The following is a 24,921-nucleotide window of genomic DNA, read 5'->3' on the forward strand; positions in this document are numbered from 1 at the left end:
AATTTAAAAAAAAGAACTGATTTATTGTTTTACCTGAAGGGCAGTCCCCAAAATAAACATGATGGAGTATCATACAGCAAGGGAAAAAACAAATTACTGTTACATGCAATCACATAGATGAATAACAAAAATATTTTGCTGAGGAAAAGAAGTTGGACACAAGAGTACATACTGTACAATTCCATTTTCACAAAGCTTTAGAACAGGCAAAACTAATCTCTGGGGATAGAAATCAGAATCTAGGATGCCTGTGGGGGAGTGGAGGTGCTTCAGCCAGCTTGTCCTGGCTCATAAGTGCCTTCTGGCACCATCCTTTCCAACTTCATGGCAGTTGGAAATTAGTCTTGGTGGGAATATATACACCACCGAAAATGACAAATACTGCACATTAAAACCCAGCTTCTCTCTCTCTCTCTCTGTCCCCCCACCCCCTCCTATTTCACAAGCCCATTGTTAAACATTTACCAGCACAGTACTGCTGCTCGGGGCAAGGGGTATTAACTGAACAGGACATTGAGAAAACTTTCTGGACTAATGGAAATGTTCTGCTTCTTGTTTCCGGGAATGGCTTCACAGGTGTATATAATTGTAAAAGCTTAAGGAATTGAACATTCAAGAACTGTGCATTTATTATATGTAAGTTACAGCTCAATAAAAGAAAGACTATAGCCTTTCTTTTATATATAGCCTAAAATAAAATGGCAGAGAAATCACTTCGCAGAACAGAAGGACTCTGGAAACGCCCAAATCTGGGAAAGGGCATGGTGTTTTTTGAAGCTAGATGGGTATGCTGAATTTTTGAGTGAGTGACTGGGAATGGTGAGAGGCAAAATGAAAAAGGCTCAGATTGGAGAAGTGGAGGGGCAGGTGTGTCTGGGAGCAGTTTTCATCAGGGGAGAGCGATGGTTACATCTTTGTATTTTTAAAGCATTGTCACATTTTGCAATTATGTTTACTTAGATTATGTAGCTATTTTTTTAAAAACATTGTATCTCTCAGTGTCTAAGGGGTCTAATACTTAAAAGGCTTGCAAATTAACTGTTAAAATAATGACTGCAGGAACTTCCCTGGTGGTCTAGTGGCTAAGACTGGTCACTCCCAATGTAGGGGTCCCAGGTTTGATTCCTGGTCAGGGAAGGAGATTCCACATGCTATGAGTAAGAGATCTTATGTTGCAACTTAAAAAAGGATCCCTCGTCTTCAATGACGATCGAAGATCCCAAGTGTCACAATCAAGACCTGGTGCAGCCAAATAAATATGAAAAAAAAAAAAAAAAAAGACTGCAGGGTGGCCGGACAGGAAGTGGGCAAGACTGAGCCAGGGGAACCAGGGGACCTGAGCTGGACCTAGAAGAAGTGGATCGAATCTCCCTCTCTCTATTTCTTCGCACATGAAGATGCACCCCACCATGAAACATGCACAGGTGCTCAGAAATGTGAGCCCCGCCCCCAAAGCAATGTGGTGAGTTTTTCAGGAAGTTAACATTTTCCTATTTAAAAGACTGTCCTTTATTCTCTCTCATGTACTGCCTTTTTTTTTTTAAACTGGTATTAAAATCACTTTTCTTGTAAAATGGTTTAGCCATTGTGGAAAACAGTATGATGATCCCTCAAGCAATTAAACATAGGGACTTCCCTGGTGGTTCAGTGGCTAAGACTCCACCCTCCCCAATGCAAGGGCCATGGGTTTGATCCCTGGTGAGGAAAACTAGATCCCACATGCCGCAACTAACAGCACAGCTAATAATAATAATGATGTAAATTTTATTTAATTATGGAGCTAAAGATCCCACATGCTGCAATGGACCCGGTGCCGCCAAATATTTTTTAAAAATTAAAACGTAGAAACGCCACATGATCCAACAATTCCACTTCTAGGTAGATATCCACAATAATTGCAGGCAGGAATTTCAACAGATATTGGTACACCCTTGTCCGTAGCAGCCCTATTCACAACAGCCAGAAGGGAGGCACACCCAAAACTCCATCAGTGGATAAACCGAGAAACAAAATGTGGTCCAACCATGAACACTGCTGCTGCTGCTAAGTCACTTCAGTCGTGTCCGACTCTGTGCGACCCCATAGACGGCAGCCCACCAGGCTGCCCCGTCCCTGGGATTCTCCAGGCAAGAACACTGGAGTGGGTTGCCATTTCCTTCTCCAATGCACGAAAGTGAAAAGTCAAAGTGAAGTTTCTCAGTCGTGTCTGACCCTCAGCGACCCCATGAACTGCAGCCTACCAGGCTTCTCCATCCATGGGATTTTCCAGGCAAGAGTGCTGGAGTGGGGTGCCATTGCCTTCTCCGACCATGAACACTATTCAGCCTTAAAAAGGAAAGAAATTCTGACACACGCGAGAATGTAAATGGACCTTGAGGATATATATGGACCTTGAGGATATTACACTGAATGAAATAAGCCAGTCACAAAGGACAATTACTATAGAGTGGAGGTCTGGGGGAGTCAGTGTTTCATGGGGACGAAGTTTCAGTTTGGAAACTGAGAAAGTTCTGGAGATGTTTGCGGGGATGGTTGCAAAACAGCGTGAACGTTCTTAATGCCACTGAGCCATGCTCTTAACAGTGGTAAGTTTTACATTAGGTATACTCACAAAAACAAAGTTTTTAAATGACGTCTCTTTCATGAAAGAATGATGGTAACTGACATTATGAATTTACAGGACATCTTCATAATTGGCAAAAAGTCTTGACTCGACTCTGACAACTTAAGTGTCCCACAACTGTTGAGGATTTTGCTGGCTCACGCAGTCCCAGTCTGGAAACCGCAAGGTTCTGAAGAGCTGACATCTCCCCCACGCACACCTGCCCACCCCATCCTCAGTCTCGCCCTGCCTCCCCCTGCGCCCCTTCCTGGTGCCCCAGGCGCATGCGCATTCGGTCGGTGGAGGCGAGTGAGTGCGCACGCTCCGGGCACCGTCTCGCGTCCATCTCCGCCCCTTTTCCTTTCGAGGAGGCGGCCTCAAGCTGATGCGCACGCGTCGGGGCGAGGGGCGTGTCCCGGCGCGGCTTCCCCAGGTGGTGGCTCTCGCGAGAGGCCGGCCCGCGATCTCGTAGCTCCCCCTCCCCTCCCTACGCCTCCCGAGCTTCTGCTGCAGCGTCAGCCCCTGTCCGGCTTCGGTGGCTGCGGCGGTCCCGATCCCGCGGCTTCAGCCCCGGCGACCTTTGGGGCCCCTCGGCCCAGATCCGCAGGACCGCCCATCCTCGTCGCCTCGGCGCCGGCCTAGGCCGCGGCCGCAGCCCCCGGCTCGCGTCGGTACCGCCCGCTCCCGGCCCGCCCCCTATGGGCCCCGGCTAGAGGTGCCGCCGCCGCCGCCGGCCCGCGGAGCCCCGATGCTGGCCCGGAGGAAGCCGGTGCTGCCGGCGCTCACCATCAACCCCGCCATTGCCGAGGGTCCGTCCCCCACCAGCGAGGGCGCCTCCGAGTGAGTGGGCCGGGCCGGGGCCGGGGAGAGGACAGGATGTGTGTGTGTGTGGGGGGGGGGGGGTGTCCCAGAGTCGCGAGGTCTGGGGACGGGGTCGAGGAGAGAAGAGGGGAGAGGCCCCGAGCAGCGAGATCTGGGAAGATCTGAAAGGAGAGGAGAGGGCCCAGGTAAGATCGGAGGAAGGATCTCTGAAGAGGAGAGGAGAGGATGAGGGACTCTGAGTATGATATTGGCGGGAGGGGGTCCCTGAGTGGTGAAACTGGGCTCTGGCAGGGTTCTTGCTGGGAGATGATGGTCTGATAGTGAATCGGTCCCTGCGGGGATGAGACGGGGATATGAGGCCCTACAGAGTGAAGCTCTGGTAGTGATCCTCACCTGAGGGGAGAGGATGGGTCAGGGGTCCCTAGTGGTGAAATCGGAGGAAGGGGGAGGAGTCCCTTAGTAGTGATGTAGAGGGAAGAAAGGGGTCCTTGCATTCTAAGAACGGGGCGCATGGGGTTCCTGAAAGGAGAGGATGGGGCTGGCAGGGTCCCTGGGAGTGAGCATGGGGTGGGGGTGGGGGTCCAAGAAAAGGGGAAGAGGGTGCCTGAGAGATGAGGGAGGGTCTCAGGGAATTTGGGGGGAAGGGAGCCTGAGAAGATTTTGCTGGTGGGAAGAGGAGCTGCTGAACCTGACGAGAATGGTGAGGCGTCCTGACAGGGGCAAAGAGGCTGGAGAAGTGGGGAGCGAGGGGGATTTGGAGGGCCAGAGGTGGGGAGGACTCGGAGCAAGAAAGAAGTCAGGGGGCCTGCTGGGACCGCTGAAAGCAAATGAACTGAGAGATTCTGAATTGAATGGATTAACAAATCCTTGAGGGGCTGGAGAAGTGGTGGTGGTGGTTTGAGGCCACGGAGGGGGATGGGAGGACCTGAGGGGAAAGAAGGGGACAGAGAAAGAACCTGGGCCTTTGGGGTTACCGGATGGTAGACTTGTCTTCAGAGCACATCCCTGACCTCCCCGCTTCGGGTCTCCATGCTGGAGTGGAGCAGGAACGTCCTAGAAAGCCCTGGCCTGGGTCCGTGTGCCTTGTGTATGGTGTGATCTGTGAGAACCCAGAGGTGATGGGCCAGTGGCATTTTGCTGCCTCTCAGGGGACTTGGCCTGCCTGTAACCAAATGAAGGAGGAGCGCCTTGATGCACATGTGTGTGAGTTCACATCTTTCTCTGTCACCGAGGGCAGCTCAATGTGGGGATGCGTTCCTGATTCTCAAAAAATTCACTTATTCTAGGGACTTCTCTGGCAGTCCAGCGGTTAAGACCCTGAGCTTCCAATGCAGGAAACATAGGTTCGATCCTTGGTCAGGGAACTAAGATCCCACAAGCAGTGTGGCTCAGCAACCCCCACCCTCCAAAAAAATCCACTTATTCTTACAAGAGAGCTCCTTCATCATAGTTGCTCTCTCTCTTTTTTTCTTAAAACGTGATCTGTGATTTCCATCCCTTCAAAAATTGCCCCAGTAGAAGAAGCCGGCCATTGGAATTCCAGAGTGTTGTTTTGTTTTTTAATAACCACAGTGGAGTTGCCATTAAATGTAAGATGGATTAATCAGCTGACTCCAGAATGCATTTTAGATGTCTGTTGGCAGGCTGAAGACTTTCCAAGGTCTGAGGGTCTGGCCACAAAACCTGCCTCTTCAGTCCTTCAGTGGAGGAGTCGTGGCACATACATTTACTCCTTTGCCTCCTCTCCTCTGTCCATTGCATCCTTCTTCCCCCTTTATCCAGGTCCCGGCTCAGGCAGCCGCTCCCGTGAGCCCGGGCTTTGCAGGCAGACTGGACACAGGTGTCATTCACTCCAGCCTGTGCCACTTGCTTGCCTGTGATCCTCAGACAGGTTACCCACCTTCTGAGCCTTCTCCCTCCGTTGTGGGCTGGGGTCTGCAAGAGACTCGCCTCCCAGGAGGATCATGAGAACTCAGCAAACTGGTTAAAGCTCTGGTACCTGCTCGTGATGTGGCACCTACCTCCCAGCAACCTTTTCTTGCTACCTGCTCTGGTTGACATCACTCAGCGGCAGGTCATCTTGCTCCAGGGTGTCCTTTTGCTCACATCTCTTTAAGTTGTAGGCAAGTCATGATTGATCTTGGGGATTGGAAGGTTCCTGCCAGAACTCCAGTCTGCCCCTTTATCTCCTGCTTGAATCCCCCCCTACAAGGTCTCCCCGAGCTGGGCGGTCAGCTTTGGCCTAAATGCCCTGGAGATGGACTTCCCTGGATGCCCAGTGGTTAGGGCTCTGAGCTTCCACTGCAGGGGACACAGGTTTGATCCTTGGTTGGGGAACTAAGATCCCATGTGCTGCACAGTGCAGCTGCTAAATAAATTAATAAATTGTATAAATGCCCTGGGGAGTGGTGGCTGGGGGGCCTCTTCTTCTCTAGAGCTGCACTCACTGTTTGGCTAGAGCCCCTGGCCATGCCAGCCCTTGACACATGGTGTGTCCAAATTCAGGGGAGCTGAAAGCATAATATGCTTTCCAGATTAGTTCATTTCACCTGATTTTTTTTTTTAATGTGGCTAGAAAATTTTTAATTGCACATATAGCTTATGTTCTTTTTCTTAAAAAACTATATATATATTTGGTTGCATCTGGTCTTAGTTGTGGCACGTGGGATCTTTAGTTGTGGCCTGCAGGCTTAGTTGCTCCACGGCATGTGGGGTCTTAGTTCCCCAACCAGAGATTGAACCCACGTCCCCTGCATTGCAAGGCAGGGGATTCTTGTCCAGGGGATTCTTAACCCCTGGACAACCAGGGACGTCCCTGTTCTCTTTCGGGCAGCCCCGAGTTAGTCCTTCCGGGCACTGAGCATTGAGCTGGCGTCCACCTGCCTGTTACAGGGAGCTGCCTTTAACTCCAGGAATTGGTTCAAAGTCAAGTCACCAGGGAAAATAGCATACTGTCAACATTTCCTTTGAAAGTTCCCTGAATCACCCAATAAAGTGCCATATATGTGGTTGGTTTTTAATCACCAGGTCTAGGAATGTGTGTGCGTATAAATGCTTAGTGTTTACAGTAGTGCTTGGGATATAATAAGCGCGGGCTGGCGGAACGGAATGCCCTGCATTTGTCCGCACCATTTATAAATTATGCCCCTGTCTTTCCCCGTCCAGTGGCTGTGTGTAATCCATTTAAATTAGAGGCACGGGTGTAGCAGCTTCTTATCGTCCTCCCCTAGGTTCTGGTTCCTTGCTCTGAGGCCACTCTGAGTCTCAGTTTGCTCCTCCATCCTCATGAAAAATCCTGGGGACCTCCACTCCCTGACCCCTGGGCATCTCCCCATGGTTCCTTCATCTCCTTCCCGTGTGGTCTGAGCCTTTGTGTCAGGAAAGAGGCCTCCTGGATCTGATATCAGAGCCATCGACCTACAGCTCATCCCCGAGATCTAACCTTTATGATGTGGTGAGGGGTGGCTGGTTCTCTGGGAGGCTGGCTGTGTGTCTGTGGATTGTCTGTCTTTCCTACCAGATGGTAGGCTCCTGAAGCACAAGAGTCAAGTCTGATTCACCTGCTGGCCCCAAACCCCAGGGCACGGGATGCAGTGGTGGCTCAGTGACCCTGGCTCAGACCGAGTCATCTCCTGGTGGCTCCCACACTCTCGCTCACCCTTGCCCTCGGGGTCTTTGCAGAGCACACCTGGTGGACCTCCAGAAGAAGCTGGAGGAGCTAGAGCTCGACGAGCAGCAGAAGAAGCGGCTGGAAGCCTTCCTTACCCAGAAGGCCAAGGTTGGCGAGCTCAAGGACGATGACTTCGAACGGATCTCCGAGCTGGGAGCCGGCAATGGTGGAGTGGTCACCAAGGTCCAGCACAGACCTTCGGGCCTCATCATGGCCAGAAAGGTGAGCCGCAGCTGGCAGTGGGGCGGCTGCTCTGTCTGCGTGCTGTGTGGGTGCGGGGGGTGGGGGGGGGGGGCAGCAGTCCAGGCAGGCTCCCTGGAGATGGGAGGGAAGGGTGAAGGGTGCAGGCATCTGCTTTCCGATTGGCTCCTAGGCTCAGAGGCCCCACCCCCCCAGCTTGGGTTCTAATTAGATTGTGGCAATGCAGGCCTGCCTCATGCAGCTCCTCCTCTAAAACTGCCCTTTGCCTTCCTGGCTATGGCTGCAATTCAGATTCACAGGAATGGACTGGCTTGAGAAAGGAGCAGATGGAAGAGAGGAGAGTCAGGTGCCCTTAGAGCCGGCTGCCCCCTGACATCAGAGCCGGAAGAAAACCCTGCCCACCAAGACCAGCTGCTGGGAGCGACGGTCACCTTTGGGGGATGGGGTCCAAACGACGTGTGTTAGCCAGTGTTCTTCAGAGAGAGGGAACCACTGGGGACATGGTGGGGAAGAATGGACACTGGCTCAGGCAGTCATAGGGGCTGGCAGGTCTGAAGTTGGCAGGACAGGCCTGTGGGCTGCAGACCCAGGGAAGAGCTGAATCTGGAGGTGGATCCCCATCCCTTCTTGGAAGGCCTTCACCTGATTGGATAAGGCCCACCACTTAGAGGGTCATCTGCTTCCTTGAGAATCTGATGATTCCTGTGTTAAATCACATCTAAAAATACCTCCACAGTGACGTCTAGATGGGTGCCTGACCCAACAACTGGGTGCCGTGGCCTTACCACGGGGTCATGTGAAGTGACCATCCTGTGAACCTCCCTGTTCAGTGCAGACCCTGATGCTGAGACGTCCCTCGTTGGGGCTGCTGTGCGGCTGCCCTGCTGGTCTGTGGGGGAGGGTCCCTGAGAGATGTTGGGGGTAGGGAACAGGAGGAGGTCAGTGGCTCCTGCACACGTCCCCAGGGCCATTGTGTTGATGGGTGGCTCAATTCATACAGTCGTCTTCCTTCAGATGTAGAAAGCCCCCGTTTGGATCCCATCATCTGGACCCCATGATTTCCAAACCGCATTCTTAGACACTTGACCACCCCGTACCCTGGTGACGGGGGATCTGCACAGGGCCTGCCTTTCCTGGGAGACGTGTGTTTAGGGTTTCCGCTGGGGTCTGTCACTTGGCTGTCCCTCTGCCTGCCGAGCTCCTCCCTCCTGAAGTGTACAGCCCCTCGTTTTCTATTTCTGTCTGCTTTCCACAGGCCTCCTTTTCCAAACCAGAGCAGCCCCAGAAACCCCTGCTCTACCTGAAGCGCCCCCTACTCCAGGGAGCAGAAGGGCAGCCATGAAATTCAGACAGCAGTGGGGGATGGGAGGGACTTGGACTCAGAGTGCTCCTCAGGGTCGGAAGGGTCTTCAGGCTGGCCAGGACTCTTCCAGGTGGTAGATAACCTGACTTATGTAAGAGAATTTGTCTATAGCTTCCTTAAAGCCTGTGAAGTGGAGCTTCAGAGTTTAAAGTTGGAGAGATGGGCAGGTGTAGTCTAGCTAGGAGCCCTGCCCCATGTATGTCTGTGCCCCAGCTTTGACTCCCACCTCAGTCACAGATTCTCTTTGCTGTTTTTGCAACTTTCCTGAGCTTCTATAATCCTTTGAAAATAAAAACTTTGGAGGGGGAGGGAGGGGAAGGGACTCCTCTTAGCAGTCCAGTGGTTAGGACTTGGCACTTTCATTGCCAGGGCCAGGGTTTGCTCCCTTGTTGGGAAACTGAGTCCAAAAAGAGAAAGAAAAAAAAGAAGGGTCCGAAAACTGAGGGGAGTGGGTCTCAGATTTTGTTCCGCATCAGGCGTGATCTCCTCTGGTTGCCTGTGGCCTGTGCAGCCACCTACCCAGGGTCACACAGTTCAGGGAGACCTTCCCCGGTGGCCCTGGAGCCCTCAACCGGTCTGTGGGGGTCCAGAGCTCCTGGAGAGCCAGTTCACCCCAAAGGCCTGTTTGCCGGCATCCAGCCAAGGACACAGGTGGGGAAATGGACATGACAGTGGTTTTTGAGGCTCAATGACCGCCTTCCTCCACTACCCTTGGTAGAATTCTGAGTTCCCAGGAAGCTGAGTCTGAATTCCACACATTCCAAGGGTGTGAGCTTATCAGATGGCCCAGGTGTAAGGGTGAAGGTGGGGCTGGCTGTCAGGCTCAGCAGGGATCCTGCTCTGGGCTGTGGTCCCTCCTGGCCCTCTGATGGGCAGGGCAGTATCCTGACCAGTCCCACAAGACCCAAGGGAGCTGGTCTCCAAATGTTCTCTGGACTCCAGAGTGGCGTCCCTACTCCTCCTGCATCTTAGTGAGAGCCCCAGGCTCGAGTCCCGGGAGTGTGTTGCGCCCACGTGGCTCTCCTGACTTCCTGTGCTCCCAGCAAAGGAATGTGTGTTCAGCCTCTGTGTGTGTTCCTGCCCTCAGCCCCTCTGGCTTTAAGAACAGAGTTACAGGCCTACCCAAGGCCACGTCCCAACACTGGCCCCCTTCTTTGGAGTGATGGCCCTGAGTCAAAGCTGGCACAAAACCTCAGTGTGCACTCCTGTGCCTGTAGACCAGCAGCTCTGTTCTACTGAGGACCTGAGGCTGAGCTGGTTGGTGTCTGGCTTGGGCTTGAATCCTCTTGGGTCTGTTCTTTGCAGTTGACCTAGTCTGTGGGCATGAGCTGGGTGTCCCCTCACAAGAGAGAACCATCCTGCTGGGGGTGGCTGTGGGAAGGCATGCTGTCCAAGGGCCTGCAACCAGAGCTCGGCTCTGCAGGCAACCTTCAAGTAGGGGTGGGAGGTTTTGCCTGGGGGCCTCGTGGGTACCAGGCACTGTGTTGCCAGAGTCTTCCACAGTTCTTCAGGTTTTAAGGGGCATTCATGTGGGTCACACACATACACTGTGCCCCCTGAACTCCGCTCACACCCCTCCAACAGGCAGCTCTCTGTCCTTCCACCTGGCACCCCCACCTTCCCTTGTCCATCTGGCTGAGTCCCACCCATCCTTTGAGGCCTGGCTTCCGTGTTACTGGAATCCTGGGTCCCACCTGTCTGATTCCTCTATCAGCACCTCTACCACCTGGGGTTGCTCTGCCTGTGTCTCGCCCATTCCCGGTGGCATGTCCCCTCCAAGCAGGACCTTCTCTGCTGTCTGCTCATCACTGGCCCTGCGTGTAATCAACTCCACAGAAATGTCTTAAATTGGTCACTTTCAGATACCTGGGCTCTGGCTCTGCCTCTGACAGGGGTGGGTGGGAATTATACTGTTTCCTTGTGGTATCATGATGGCTTGGGCACCTGGGACTCTGAGCAGCCAGGTCAAGGATCCACAGCCTGGCTCTCTCCCACCATGCGGGGAATCTTGGCTTCCTTGGGGTTTGTAGCTGGGCATTACTCTGGGCCCCTTGTCAGCTGTCTTCTGCATCTCTAGGTGGTCATTTCCTTCCTCATCTTTCCAGGTATCGTGATGAATTTGGTGACAATCCTTTCTGTCGACTTGGACTCAAGGGGATGGGGAGCCAGGCTCCCGGGGGGGGGGGGGGCAGCAGAAGGCTCTTTGTGGTCTCTCGGCTGTCAGGGGAAGGGGAACCCACCCCAATGAGGGGCAGCGGTGAAGCAATTGCCCTGTTGAACAGGGCACTGCTGGGTCTGCTCCTGGATGGGCGACACTGCACAATTTGGTTCACAGAGCTCCCCCTGTAACCAAGTGGATAGTGTTGCCTCTGATGATACTTTTTTTAAGTAGCTTTAATGAGATGTAATTCACCTACCATACAGTTGAGCCTTTTAGAGTATTTAACTCAGTGATTTTTAGTATATTCGTGGAGCTGTGCATCCATCACCATCATCAATTTGAGAACATTTTCATTACCCCAAGATGCATTCCATCCCCATGAACAGTCACTCCCCTGCCCCACCCTCAGGCCCTGGCAACCAGAGACCCGCTCTCTGTGACTGAGGGTCAGCCTGTTCTGGATGTTTCCCTTTAATGGAATCACACCCTGTGTGTCCTTCTGTGTCTGCTCCTCTCACTTAGCGTTATGTTCTCAGGCTGCATCCATGTGGTAGCGAGTGTCGGGGCTTCTCTCCTCGTCATGGCTGAGTGATGCTCATATGCGTGGAGGGACAGCATCCTCGGCCTGTCCCTCCTTCAGTTGATTCAGGGCGTACAGGTTGCTCCCATCTTCCAGATTCTGTGAACATTCCTGTTCAAGTCTGCTCTTGGGTGTGCGTCCTCAGCGCCCAGGTAGGTGGATGACCCCTCCTTTCCCGCCCCCTCAGCGGTGCGGCCCTGACCCCGCGCCCCTCTTTCCCGCAGCTGATCCACCTGGAGATCAAGCCGGCCATCCGGAACCAGATCATCCGAGAGCTGCAGGTGCTGCACGAGTGCAACTCCCCGTACATTGTGGGCTTCTACGGGGCCTTCTACAGCGACGGCGAGATCAGCATCTGCATGGAGCACATGGTGAGCCCGCCCTCCCCCACCCCCCAGAGCCCTGGCCTGTTCCGGGGGGCCCAGCGCAGTGGGGAGGCGGTGCAGCTGTGTACACACTGCACATAGCTTCCTTCATTTCTTAAGCACCACGTAGCCTCCTCTCCATTTTGCTTTCTCCCCGGATCCATGGGAGACACTGCTCTCTGTGGGCTCAGAGCTGGCCCCATCTTGTTCCCTCTGTTGGTCACCCCGGCATCCATGTGCACCCACCGGGTGATTTATGAAGCACTGTTGGTGGACACTGAGGTTGTTCCCAGTCCCTGCCGCGTTACGAATAATGCTACATTGAAAGTCCTTGCACCTGGGACTTCCTTGGTGGTCCAGTGGTGAAGACTGCGCATCTGCTGCAGGGGACGGGAGTTCAATCCCTGGTCAGGGAACTAAGATCCCACATGCTGTGTGGTGCAGCCAAAAAAAAAAAAAAACCAGGAAAGTCTGTGAACCTAAGCAAGCCCACCTGGGGAGGGCTGCTTGAAGAAATGCTTGACTGCTCCTTCCCACATGTCCTCTAGCCAAAGTGCGTGGTCTGGGACACAGTTCTGGACCCCCAGCTCAGGCCTGTGGGGACCAGGCCTCTGCAGTGGAGGGTGGGCGCCCATCTCCTTTAAACCACGACTGATTCCTATGCGCCCTGTCATTAAGGAACTCTGGTCTCAAGGCTCAGAAATGGGTGGGATTGAATGTCATGAAAGCAGAAGTGGTCAGAGCTGAAGGCCCCTGGAGGAAACATTGCCGGCCCTCTGCCACCCGCCCTCGGCAGGTAGAGCCCTGCCCGAGCCCAGCTGTCCAGGCCCCAGCCCTTGGGGGCCCTTGCAAAACCAGGATGCAGTGTGGCTTTCAGCAGGCAGCTTCTGTTAGGCCCGGCCTCCAGCGCACTGCCCTCTCTGATGGTTTTGTAATGAAGTCAGGAAACGAATTTGAGCAAGAGCCCACCAAGAATGCTTGTGAGCCACGGGGAGGGTTCTCCCCACAGCTGCTTTGCCCCCACCTGGCAGTGCCCAGTGGGTGCCCTTTCCTCACTGGGGAGAAGGCGGTCATATCTGCCCGCCCACCTGGCCACCTCCTTGCAGATGAGAGTCAGGAAGAGTTAGGGCGAGAAATGGACGTGAGGTCACTCTGGTCTGAGGGGGCCTCTGCTGTATTGTAATGAACCCCCCACTCCCACCCCCACCTCTCTCCTTCTTCCCTCCCCACCTCCACCTCCTCTGTGTTCCTGGCCACAGCACACAGGCATAGCACGTGCAATCTTAGTTCCCTGACCAGGGATCAAACCTGCACTCCCCACTTTGGAAGCACGGGGTCATTAAGATGCTGTGAAACCACCAGGGACATCCCCCTACCTCCTCTTCAGCCACCCCTACCCCTGCTCCCTGGATATCCTGAGTCAGGAGGCTCCTCTCTCCTGGCAGAGGAGAGGCAGCATCCCAGCCCTGCCCCTCCTCTTCCCTCTCCACTCTCAGTGGGTGTGAAGCATCAGTTCCTGTGAGGCTTCTTCCTGGAGTACACATGATGCTGGGGAGATGCTAGATTCTCTTTGCTTGCTGGGCTTGTGCTTTAAGCTCCTGGTTGGGCTCTTCTGGTTCACTTTCATAGCAAGCATAAGAGGTGGACACGTAGGTCACACGTAAACTCCAAGAACATGGGCTTCAGTGTGGCCTGCACACCCTGCTTTCTGCTAACAGGTGAGGGCCCACAGAGCTGTGCCTTAGGGAGGGGGCGCCCTGGGCGGGGAGGGTGTGAGGAAGGACAAGACAACAGGCAGCGGTGAGAGAGCCTGAACCAGTCATGCCCTTGGGATCCTACACTTAGTGGTGACAGGGCACTCTCAGTCCCCCCACCTCCCTTCGCGGGACTCTGGAAGAATGTCACACTGTGTCTGTCCGAAGGGGTGAGGATGAGGCAAGGTTTTGCCTGTACACAGGGTCCTGCTCTTTGGTTCTCCTCTCCCACCAGAGAGCTTCCAGCTCTAGCTTGTGGGAAAAGCCCCCTGGCTGTGATGAGCAGCCTCAATTCAGCCCAGAAGGAGAAACTCACCTGCCAGTGCGGAAAACAGCAGAATTCGCAGCTACCCTGGCATCCAGACCTGTTCCTAGGGGAAGCAAGGATCTGGACCAGTGGACAGTGGTGTCTCGGGGCCGCAGCGGCCAGGGAGCAGCTGACAGACCGCTCAGAGGCACCTCTTGGTATTTCTTGGCCTGCAGTCAAATCTACCAAAGAATGCAGTCCCTTTTCTACAATAATGAAAAATCAGATGCGTCCTTCAGCAAAGGGGAGGTAAAGAATGACAGCAGGCAACTTCCCAGGGGAGAATCGAAACCCACAGTTACGCTTCAGAGAAGCAGACCTCCAGGAGAAAAGTGTGCGTCATACGAACCCACGGATGAATGGACAGACAGACAGGCTGAAAACGCGGTCTTCCTCTGTGCACATGGGTGCACATGGATGTGTATACAGGAGCATGGAAGAATCTGGAAGAAAATAAGTCACACTTCGGGAAGGCTGGTGGAATTGCTGGGAGATGAGGGTGCAGTTCATCTGCGTTTGAAATTTTTTTTTTTTTTTTTTTTGCGTTTGAATTTTTAAGAGGAATGTATCAGGTTGCTTTGGAGGTCCAGTGGTTACGAATCCGCCTGCCAGTGCAGGGGACACGGGTTCAATCCCTGGTCCGGGAAGAGTCCACACGCCCTGGAGCAGCTAAGCCTGTGTGCCGCGGCTACTGAGCCCACGCTCTAGAGCCTGTGCTCCACCCCCAGGAGAGGCCGCCGCAGTGAGACGCTCTCACGTGGCAACAAAGACCCAGGGCAGCCAAAAACAAATTTTAAAAAACCTTAAAAAAAAATGGTACTAAAACATGTAGTCGTGTGCTCCCTTCTCAATGAGCGGAGGGCTTTGGGATACTCAGAGGACACAGGGGCAAACTGAAAGCTTGCGGTCATGCATAAGGAGTAAGACCCGGGCTCAGAGGGAGCTTGCTGTGGGGACTCTCACGCCACATCCTGTCCAGTGTCTCCTCAGCTGTGGACCAGGGGCTCTCCACTGGGCAACGTGGGGGCCCTTCACGGTTGTCATAGCCAGGGAGATGCTTCTGGGGGGCAGGGACGCTGCCCATGGTGCCCAGGATGGCCCCTCACATAGAATGGTCCATTCTGATGTTGGGGGCAAGGTGAAGAAGAACCTCACTGTGTTCTGAGCCACCTCTAGACCCCAGCCTGGGGCCTCTCCTGCCTCCATCTCCGCATGAATGTTCTCCCTGAACACCAACCCACAGACATATCACAGCCCTCCAGAAAAAACATTCCTTTAAGGTTGAGAAAATGAGAAGAAGGGCTTCCCTGGCAGTCCAGTGGTTAAGAGTCCGCCTGCGAGGATGGGGGAACACAGGTTCCATCCCTAGTCCAGGAAGATCCCACATGCCATGGGGCAACTGAGCCTGTACCCAACAACTACTGAGCCTGTGCTTGAAAGCCCATGCATGCTCCACGACAAGAGAAGCCACCGCAATGAGAAGCCCTGCACACTGCAACGAAGAAAAGCCCCTGCTTGCCGCAACTAAACAAAGCCCAAGTGTAGCAGTGAAGACCCAGCACAGGCAAAAATAAACAGATAAATAGTTTTGGGTTTTTTTTTTTTTAATGAGAAGAAAAGGAATTCCCATCTCACCAAGCATGTAGAATGGGGCTGGGCCAGCAGCCTGTCTGCTGGGTGCACCAGGCCGCCTGGTCCCATGGGTTCCTCTCCAGCCACACCCACTGTGGGCGCATGCACAGCCACTCACCCTCAGTCTGGGGCAAGTCCATAGAACCTGCATGGATTCCCAAAGTGTCAGAGGGCCTGGGGTCTTCCAGAACTCTCAGCACAGCCCTTCTCACTAGACACAGTGGGGACAGAGTGCTAGGAAGAGGGACTAGGCATCCCCGAGGCTGCAGGCTTCTTCTCCACCCCCCAGCTAAGTGAGAGGCCTCCTGGGGCAGCAGGTGGCCACAGGGGCCCTGGAGCAGGGGAGAGAGAAAACAAGCTGTCGTCCCAGCCTCGAGTTCCCATTTCAACCACCTCTCCCAGCATCCCACAGGTCCAGCTCTGGCTGCCAAACACCCTGGGGGGTTTTCTGCGTGGCCAAGAGGTGCTGTGGGCTGGTCAGCGACCCCTGGGGTTGTGGTCTCCACGTTTGCACAAGACCTTGCACAAGACACTGGGTTTCTGTCATTTCCTCATTAGCGTGTGGATTTGGGTCCCCGCCCAGGTCGGGGAACCGACTAGGGTGACCTGTGTCAGGTCCTTTGCTGTACATCCCAGGAGCAGGACAGAGAGCAGTGTCTGTTGCCTGCTCCCCCTTCCCCTGTGCCCTTCAGCCATCAGGCCTTCCTGGAAGAGCCGGGGAGGCTTTGGCCAGGGAGCAGTGAGGAAACCCATGGGCTTGGCCTCCCTTCTGCACTGGACATTTGCAGCTGGCACCCCTGTGGTCTCACTCCCCTTTCCGTGGCCATGGCCGGCTTGCTGAAGGGGACTCAGGCCCCAGAGCTGCGAGTCCACTCAGGTACACTCTCTGGTGCTCCGGCTGTGAGCTCGACCTCTAGCCTGTGGAGCACTGGCCTCTGTGGCTCTGCTCCGCCTGCTGCTACCTGGCAGCCTCAGGAAGGTTGAGTCTTGTTGTCCAGCCAGGGCCTGGGTTTCAGGAAGCTCAGCTGCCTGGGAACATGGTGGCAGCCTTTCCGCTTCTTGAGTCCCTGAAGCAGTGGGAGTCCCTGCCTTGGGCCCACGGGTCGCCTCTGGCTGTGGTCTGGCCTCTTTCCTGCAGACACGAGTGAGCACCTGCTCACCAGGAGCCTGGGAAGTGGTTTGTTTCCCAGCCTGCTGCTCTGGTGTCCTGAGGCCCTGGCCTGGCAATGGCTCAGAGCAGCTCACCTCTCCCCTGTGCTGTCCCCAGGATGGCGGCTCCCTGGACCAGGTGTTGAAAGAAGCCAAGAGAATCCCCGAAGAGATCCTGGGCAAGGTCAGCATCGCGGTAAGTGTGTAGGCACGTGCCTGGCTCTGCACTCTCGGGGTTCATTACTGCTCCGCCCCACTTCCAGGTGATCAGGCTTCAAGGAGCCCCTGGAAGCCAGTGGTGGGCATCAGTGTGGCCCCCTTCAAAGAGGCAGAAGTGCCATTGCCAGCCTCCACCGGCTGTGTGCCTTAGTGGGCCAGGCCCCTTTGCCCATGCAGTGGGGTAACGCTCCCCAGCCCATACAGCCCTTGGGCAGGGGGAGGAGACGCTGTGACCCGAGACACGTGGTGTCCCATGGTGCTGTCATCGTTGACTGTGGCTTCGCTGACTCAGTGAAACAGCCTCTCCATCCTTCACCCTGTCAGCCTGGGAAGCCTGAGCACAGTCCCAACGGTGAACGGCTTAACAGAGGGTGCCCCTGGGGCTGGGGTGACCTCCAGGGCAGGAGGCTGGCCGGACAGTTATAACCTCAGGCCTTGTCTCAGCTCTCAGGGATCCCACCCCCTCCTCAGACGAGGAGAAAACATTGCCCACATCACAGGCGGGGGGCTTTGTGAGAGTCAATGAGGTGGGTGACTGTTCCCACCCCGAGGATGTGGTGACTGTCTCGTGGCCACTGTGGCCTGGCCCTGGGGACAGTCCCCCTGATGGCACCCTATGGCCCCCCTGCAGGTTCTGCGGGGCCTGGCATACCTCCGGGAGAAACACCAGATCATGCACCGAGGTAAGGGGAGGGCACCCTGGCCTTGGGGCCTGCGGGGCGGCGGTGCCCTCACTTCTGGCTCTGCCCCCAGACGTGAAGCCATCCAACATCCTCGTCAACTCCCGGGGGGAGATCAAGCTGTGTGACTTTGGGGTGAGCGGCCAGCTCATCGACTCCATGGCCAACTCCTTCGTGGGCACGCGGTCCTACATGTCTGTGAGTCCTTTCTCGACCCACTGTGCCCCCGGGCTCTTTTGCAGTCCTCCCTGCCACCAACCCAGTCAGTGTTTCCCCGATTTCCAGGTTTTCCAGAAGCCTACTCTTCCCTGTTGTGCCATTTCTATCTTTGCTGGGTTTTTCCTTTCCTTTGAATTTCCAGTCTCCTTCGTCGTCTCACTTGGGTTTCTGTCTCTCTGCCCAGCTCCTCTCTGCTGCTAGTAAAAGTCCAGTTGAGGAGAATCGTCAGTCAATTTCTGAGCCAGGCAACTGGTCCTGCATTATTTTCGTAGCCATCCAGGCAATTTTAAGAATAAATTATGAGAAGTCAGTCTTGGGATTGTCCTGAGAGCAAGACGTCCCTGGGCAGGGTGCTGTCCAGCTATGGGTTGTGGGTCTGTGGGGGGCTGCTGTCAGCTCAGATGGATGGAGTGGAGGGAGGAAACGGAATGGCTTGCTTTCTGTCACTGGGTCTCTGGAGGGATCCCAGAGTGGGACAAGGGTGCAGGGGGACCCCAGGGTGCCAGTCCCTCCTCATCACCCTCAGGGTGTCTCTCCCTGTCTCCCCGCAGCCGGAGCGGCTACAAGGCACCCACTACTCAGTGCAGTCAGACATCTGGAGCATGGGCCTGTCCCTGGTGGAACTGTCCATCGGAAGGTACCCCATCCCCCCGCCGGACGCCAAGGAGCTGGAGGCCATATTCGGTCGGCCCATGGTTGATGGCGCGGAAGGAGAACCTCCCAGCATCTCACCACGGCCGAGGCCCCCCGGACGCCCTATCAGCGGTAGGGCTCCAGGCTGGGGCTTCCGGCTTGGATGGGCCCCAGAGCCTAGGGATGGCAGCTGCCTCCCCACGGGCCCCTCTCAGTGCCACCTGTCCCCCTGGGCCGTGCTCCCTGCGGTCAGCAGTCCTCAGATGGTCCTGTGGCTTCTGGGGACAGCACTGCAAGTGCCCCAGACCCTCCCGTCTGGGGCCGCTGCACCTGTTGCTGCCAGCTGGCTGCATTGAGAGGCTCAGTCCTCAGCCAAGGCGGGGGTGGGGTAGGGGGCTGGTTTCTCCCACATTTTATCACGAGAACGTTCAAGCATACAGAAAAGCCGAAGGGTTGCCCAGCAAGCAGGCTCGCACCCACCACCTGCCGTGGCTGTTCTCCTGTGTCAGGTCCAGCCTTTCGGGGAGTGCAAATTGAAAGGAATTCAACTCAGGGTCTCCTCCAGTGGCTGCTTAGCTTCAGCCCTGTTGCACAGCCCAGTGTGGGCGGGAAGAGGGGTATCCCGCAGAGGCCTTGTGGTACCTGGACCAGCCACCTGTGAGATTCAGGCTGATGCTTGCACCATATTGAGGGCTGGCTCAGGGTCAGGGTCAAGGTCACAGCTCAGATGGTATAATTAGGCAATGGCACTTAGGGATCTGTGACTTTATTTTTCAAAAGTCAAGTGACCAGAAAAGAGTTAAGTTTGAGAGCAGAGGACCATGCAGTGGACTGCAGTTGATTGGCTGGCTCCTAACAGCTTTATCGGGATAGAATTCACATAGCGAAGGACCCACTCAGTTCAGGCTAATAACACTGGGTTTCTGTACCTTCACAAGGATGTCTGACCACCACCTTATCTGAGTCCAGAGCATCCTTGTCACCTCAGAAGGAACCCCCGTCCCTCTCCCCTCCCCTGACAGCCAGGAACCCACTCTCTGTCTCTGTGGATTGGCGTGTTCAAGACGTTTCGCATTAGTGGAATCACACCCTGTGTGTCTTGTGTCTGCTTGGGGCCTGTCCACGTCACAAGTGTTGGTGCCCAGCTCCTTTTTTATGGTCACATAATATTCCACTGCGTAGCACCTGTTCGCTGTGGACAGACACTTGTGTCATCAGTTGGTTTTCACAATATTTTCAAGCCCAGACCCTCTGCTTCCCTGCTGCCATGCCCAGACTGCTAGGCTATTGCAACTTCCTCTGAGGGGAGAACCTCCCCCACCCAAATCTGTGTCCCCAGACCGTGGCCCCACCTTTCCCTGCCTGACTCCCAAATGGTGCCCCAACCTTCCAGGCAGGGAGGAGCAGTGGGCTATGCCAGGCCATTCGCCTGCCAGCACCTCCCCAGCCCGGCCCCAGCCCGAGTGCCCGTTTCAGGCCAGGGGACAGAAGGCAAAAGTCCAGCTGCCAAATGCAGACCTTGCCAGCTGGGTCTAAGACAGGGGTCAGCCACCCCAGCCGGCCACCACTATGAGCCCACAGGTCTGGGCAAGGTCATACACACAGCTGCCCGCCCACTGCCAGCCCCACCCCCACCCCCCGCCAAACACCCTGCCCGCACAGGGAGCAGGGGTTTGGATCTGGGACAGCCCAGACGCAGCCCCATGCCAGATGTATGCCTTGTCAACCAACGTTCCTGTTTGTTTCCATGTTTGGGGTTTGTTTCCTTTTTCTCATTCACTGGAGGGTCAGGAGAGAAGTTCCTTTCCCAGGAGGGCAGCCGGGCCAGAGAGCCTGCCCTCTGGTTCGGGCCGGGTAGGAGGAGGGTGGTCGGCCTTGTGTTCCACACACTCAGGCCTTGATGCCAGACAGAAGCACAGTGGCCACCTGCCCATCTCACCCGAATTCGTTTCTGCCCCGAGCAGGTCACGGGATGGACAGCCGGCCGGCCATGGCGATCTTTGAGCTGCTGGACTACATTGTGAACGAGGTGCGTGCCCAGAGCCCTGCTGGCAGATTCTCCACACCAGCAGGAGTAAACTATTGCTGTTGGAAGGCATCCCCCCCAGAAGAGAATTGGACACGTAGACCACAGTGTGTGCAGGGGAGGGGCCGCAGGGAGAGATGGAGACCCTAGTCTTCAATAGGATGTTATGTTACCAGGTGTGAAGACGTGTGGCCTCACTTCTACCTGTGATATATAGACCTATTCTCCCCAAGGGGCTGTTTTCTTATCTTTATAGAGATGAACCCAGAATTGTCACTTTGAGCCCAGGGGCTAAGTGCTGGGCCCAGGCGCCCTGACACCCGCACCTCCTTCTCTGAGCATCTTGGTGTCTGTGTGTGAGGTCGTGCGTCCTCTCACTTCCTCAGAGAAGGTTCAGGCGTCCCCCTCCCCTCAGGGAGCCCCCAGCCCATGAGGGCAGTGCAGATGCCCACTGTACAGATGGGTACATCAGGGCATGAGGAGGGGAACAGCATAGGGCCCAGCAGGAACTGACCCCAGAGCCAGCCCTCTCAGCATGGCCACATCACAGTGCTGGGCCCTCTGGGACAGACATGGTTTCTGGTAGCCCTGGGGCATTGGGTCGGCTAGGCTTGGCTCTCAAGGTGAGCAGCTCAGAGCAGGTCGTTGATGACAGAGCAGGGCGGGTGGCTCTGGTGACAGCACTTCCTACACTCAGCAGCGCTGCCTGGGCCCGGCTAGCACATCCTCCCCTGGAGCTGGAGGAGTGGGCTCCTCCAGTTTTCAGGCCCAAACCCCAGTAGCTGCTGCCTCCCTGAGATCCAGATCTTCAGCTCACTCTAGGCACTTCCAGAGGGGGCAGGCGGGATGGCCCCTCTCCTTCTCTCCAGAACCAGTTGTGATCCCAACACGAGAGCTCTTGAAAGAAAACCTGGGAAAACCCCGACCCAGGTGCAGGGCAGGCAGCAGGGCTCCCAGGGAAGCTGCTAGAGGGAGTGGGATGGTGCCCTCTGCCTCCATGAGAGGTGTCCTGAGGGTCCCCATGGCCGCACGGCTAGGAGGCATCTTTCCCTCTGATTCCCAAACCATCCTTGACTTCTGACTCCCACCTATCTGGTCTGTCCCTCAGCCTCCTCCCAAGCTGCCCAATGGCGTGTTCACCCAGGACTTCCAGGAGTTTGTAAATAAATGGTAAGATGGGGCAGGTAGGGGGAGCAGGCTGCCTGCTTCCTGGGGTGACCGCCAGGGGATTGGGGATGCTAAACAGTGGCAGCATCTGGTGGGAGCAGAGCTCACCTGAGAATTGGTCCCTGTCCCAAAGCTGCTGAGTCTCATCCCCACCACCCTGAGTGAAACCAGGCTCTTTGGAAATCACACAATTTCCACCCTGCTTTCTGCCAGCCCACACCCCAGGTTGCTGGCCCTTTAACCCTGTCATCTCCCAGCTCCCAGGTCAACCTTCCAAGCTTGGTTCAAGGAGGCGGCCCTCTCGGCCCTCTGTGGGTGATGCAGCCTCAAGCCAGCGGACTGTGGACCTGGAGGGCTGGTCTGCCAGGTGCCCCGCGTGTTTAGCCGCACACATGGCAGCCCGGGCTTGCACGTCCCTCAGCCAGTCTGCAGCTGTGGGTGCTGCCATCCCCCACCACCCTGTGAACCTCTCGGTGCCCCAGAAGGCTGTCAGTTTAAAGGCCCGCCACTCAGCCCTGAGCTGCCATGAACAACTGCCTTTACATAGTTCTGCTTTTCTGAAGGAAAAACATCCATTTTGACACTTGGACTCCTGAGCTCGGGGTTTTTTATTAAATGTTTAGCTGCGGTTGCTACTGAGCCTCTGAGCGAGCAGCAGCCTGGGGCTTTCCCACCCTCTGTCCCTTTCCCTCTTGTCCTGGCCCCAGGCCCTCACTCTTCCCTCCTGGGCCAGGCCTGCTCTCACACCAAAGGGTGCGATGGGGCCCCTCGCCCCTACGGTCCAGGCGGCCAAGGGCAGAAGGACGCAGGCTCCTCCCCTTGGCACTGACTGCCCGCTTCTCTCTCCTACCTCCTGGGACCCACAGCCTAATTAAGAACCCAGCTGAGCGAGCAGACCTGAAGATGCTCATGGTGAGTGACACCCAGATTTTGAAGATTTGGGGTTCCCTAGCAGACCCTCCGTGCCCCAAGGGAACACCTGAGTGGGCTCAGATGGTGTGGGCTGGCATGTGGAGGCCAGGCGGGCTGCAGAACCCATGTGGGTCTCCCTGGCTCACTGGAGGGTACCATGCAGACCATCTGAGTTCCTCCCAGCTCCCCAGGGACAGAAGGGCCTGCGTGCCCAGGGCTAGGGCTCAGAATGACTGGCCTCTGAGGCGTTAGGGGCACCGCGGGGGTATCTGCCTTCCTCTAAACCACACTGCTCGATGTCCTGGAAACCAAGGTGGCCACAAGAACTGACCTTCTACCAGCAGAGCTGCCTGCCAGCCTCAGGTGGCCATCACAGCACCTTCCACCCACGTCTGCTGTGGACATTAGGCCTTCCTCCATTGCTAGGTCTAACTATCTGAGTCACCCCTGATGCTAAGACAGACAGCCCCTTGTTTATATGTTTTGTGTCTCTGAGAGAAAACACTTCCAGGCATTCTAGGTGTCCACAGAGGAGAGAAGCAGCCTCTTGGGGTGGCTGCGATGTGGAAGTGTGAATAACCTAGCCTGATGGGCTTCTGTGCCCTGCCCACACATGCAGGGGCCCCCCCGCCCAGCCTTCCTCCAGCTCTGCACCTCAGGACCTTTGTACAGGATGGTCCTGACCCTCTGGGGACGTGTCCTGTTGCTCTCTCCCCAGCTGTGGCCCCTGCTCCAGCACCTTCCCCAGAAAGGTACCCTTTCTGAGCCCACCCGTGTTAGCTGCGGTTCCCGGCTGTAAGTCTGCTGTGACCCCAAGTGAGAGCCTGGCCTGGCACACCTTATAGGGTAGGGTCAGCATCAATCTGCTTCTTTCTAGAAGCTTCTTATTGAGTCCAGTGACATGTGTTTCGGGGATGCATGACAAAAGAAGCCCATGTTCATGGTGGAACGTTACAGACCAAGGGAACAGCAGCACAAACTTTGAAACCCCCACGGTCTCCCCCAACCCAGCTCTGTGCAGTTCACACAGTCCAGGCCCACATCCAGGTCTCTGCCTGGGCGACACCACGCGCTGGGTGGGGCTGACTGCTGTCTTGACCACAGGGACCCTGGTCCCTTGGTTTGGTTTTTTTCACCCAAGCCTGAGCCCCCTTGAGGAAGGTGGGAGTGGTCTTGCCTCCCCAGCTGGTGAAAGAGACAGATGTCGCTTGGGGGCGTAGACTCCCACCCTTCTGAACCAGGGACCTCTGGCAATTCCAAATGGGAAATGTGACTGTGAGGGTCACTTAAACTGACGGAGGAGGTGCGATCCTGCTCCCAGGCCACACAAGCCCTATTTCCAGGCTCAAGGGCCTCAGCTGGTGGTTGCCCCCCGGACAGGATGCACGGGGAACTTGCTGTCCTCACGGAGTCCTGTGGTTCAGATCAGATGTCCTCACGCAGGCAGCCCTGCCCCCTGTGACACGGGGCCACACCTGAGGACATCTGTGTTTGTCGCATTGGGGGGCTTCTAGCGTCAGGTGAGGGGGGGGTCAGGGAGGCTGCTCCACACACCACTGCAGCACCCAGGGAGCCCCACAGAGGGTCACCCTGGGCTCCAGGGGGCACGGAGCAGCCTGCCTCTTGCCTGAGACCCTGTCCCACGTCGCTGGCCCTGGGGTGGGGGTCCAGCCATCTGTCCAGAGCCAGACTGCTCAGGCCACTCCTTCCCTTTCAGAACCACACCTTCATCAAGCGGTCCGAGGTGGAAGAAGTGGATTTTGCTGGCTGGTTGTGTAAAACACTGCGGCTAAACCAGCCCAGCACGCCCACACGCACCGCCGTGTGACGGTGGTCCTGCTGCCGCCACCAGGCCTTCCCCTCCCCCGCCCCGTCCCTCCTGCCACGCCCTCCAAGGGGACGCACACGTGGCCCTCAGGCCCAGGGAGGCCGATACCGCTGTGCTATCTTCTCAGATCCTGCTTCCTTAGGTTTAAAGAAAAAAGAAAAAAAATAGGGAAAGAAAAAGCAAACGTGCCAGTCGTGCTTCTTGTTCCTTATCCTTGGGGTCTCGGTCCCCGTCCAGCCTGGGTGGACGCCTCCACCAGGGCAGCCCAACCCCCAGGAGATGGTGACCTCGGGCACTGGCTTTGTTCCTTTCCAAGCTGTGAGGCCTTGGAACGGACCCCAGAGAGAGGGGGTGCCATCTTGGGGTGGATGTGTGCCCCTTGCCTAGCGTCTGCCCCTTGGAGGTGGTCCCCCCAGCCCAGAAGAACAGTTGGGTCCCCGATGGCTATCATGGGTTCCCCTCCTCAAGCTGCCCCTGCCTCTGGCCGCACAGCTTGTCCTTGGCAGAGCGTGACCTGCCCCCCAGGAGGTACCCTCCTGTCCCCTCCTGTGCTTCGGGGAGCAGACTCTTCTGACAGCAGCCTGAGCTGACACTCGCTCGGCAGAAAGGAAGCCTTGGGTTTCCAAGCTGT

The 24,921-nt window shown here is 55.9% G+C and overlaps 1 protein-coding gene across 6 annotated transcripts; it reads left to right on the forward strand.

Annotated features, from left to right (window-relative positions):
- The first annotated feature begins 503 nt into the window (after positions 1-503).
- MAP2K2 (mitogen-activated protein kinase kinase 2) lies at positions 504-24,474 on the forward strand. 6 transcript variants are annotated; one of them, XM_069589431.1, is made up of 13 exons: positions 504-636; positions 1,398-1,462; positions 2,681-3,442; positions 7,106-7,316; positions 11,624-11,770; positions 16,725-16,802; positions 17,457-17,508; positions 17,579-17,703; positions 18,276-18,489; positions 20,322-20,386; positions 21,492-21,553; positions 22,417-22,462; positions 24,180-24,474. In XM_069589431.1, the coding sequence occupies exons 3-13, from the start codon at positions 3,351-3,353 to the stop codon at positions 24,288-24,290; spliced, it is 1,203 nt and encodes a 400-aa protein (XP_069445532.1). In that variant the 5' UTR covers positions 504-636; positions 1,398-1,462; positions 2,681-3,350; the 3' UTR covers positions 24,291-24,474. The 6 variants fall into 6 exon arrangements, with proteins under 6 accessions (XP_069445532.1, XP_069445534.1, XP_069445533.1 ...); XM_069589433.1 differs by lacking the exon at positions 1,398-1,462 and having other exon boundaries at positions 506-576; XM_069589432.1 differs by lacking the exon at positions 1,398-1,462 and having other exon boundaries at positions 524-636.
- The last annotated feature ends 447 nt before the right edge of the window (positions 24,475-24,921 follow it).

Source organism: Ovis canadensis, chromosome 5, assembly GCF_042477335.2.
Source record: "Ovis canadensis isolate MfBH-ARS-UI-01 breed Bighorn chromosome 5, ARS-UI_OviCan_v2, whole genome shotgun sequence".
NCBI lineage: Eukaryota > Metazoa > Chordata > Mammalia > Artiodactyla > Bovidae > Ovis > Ovis canadensis.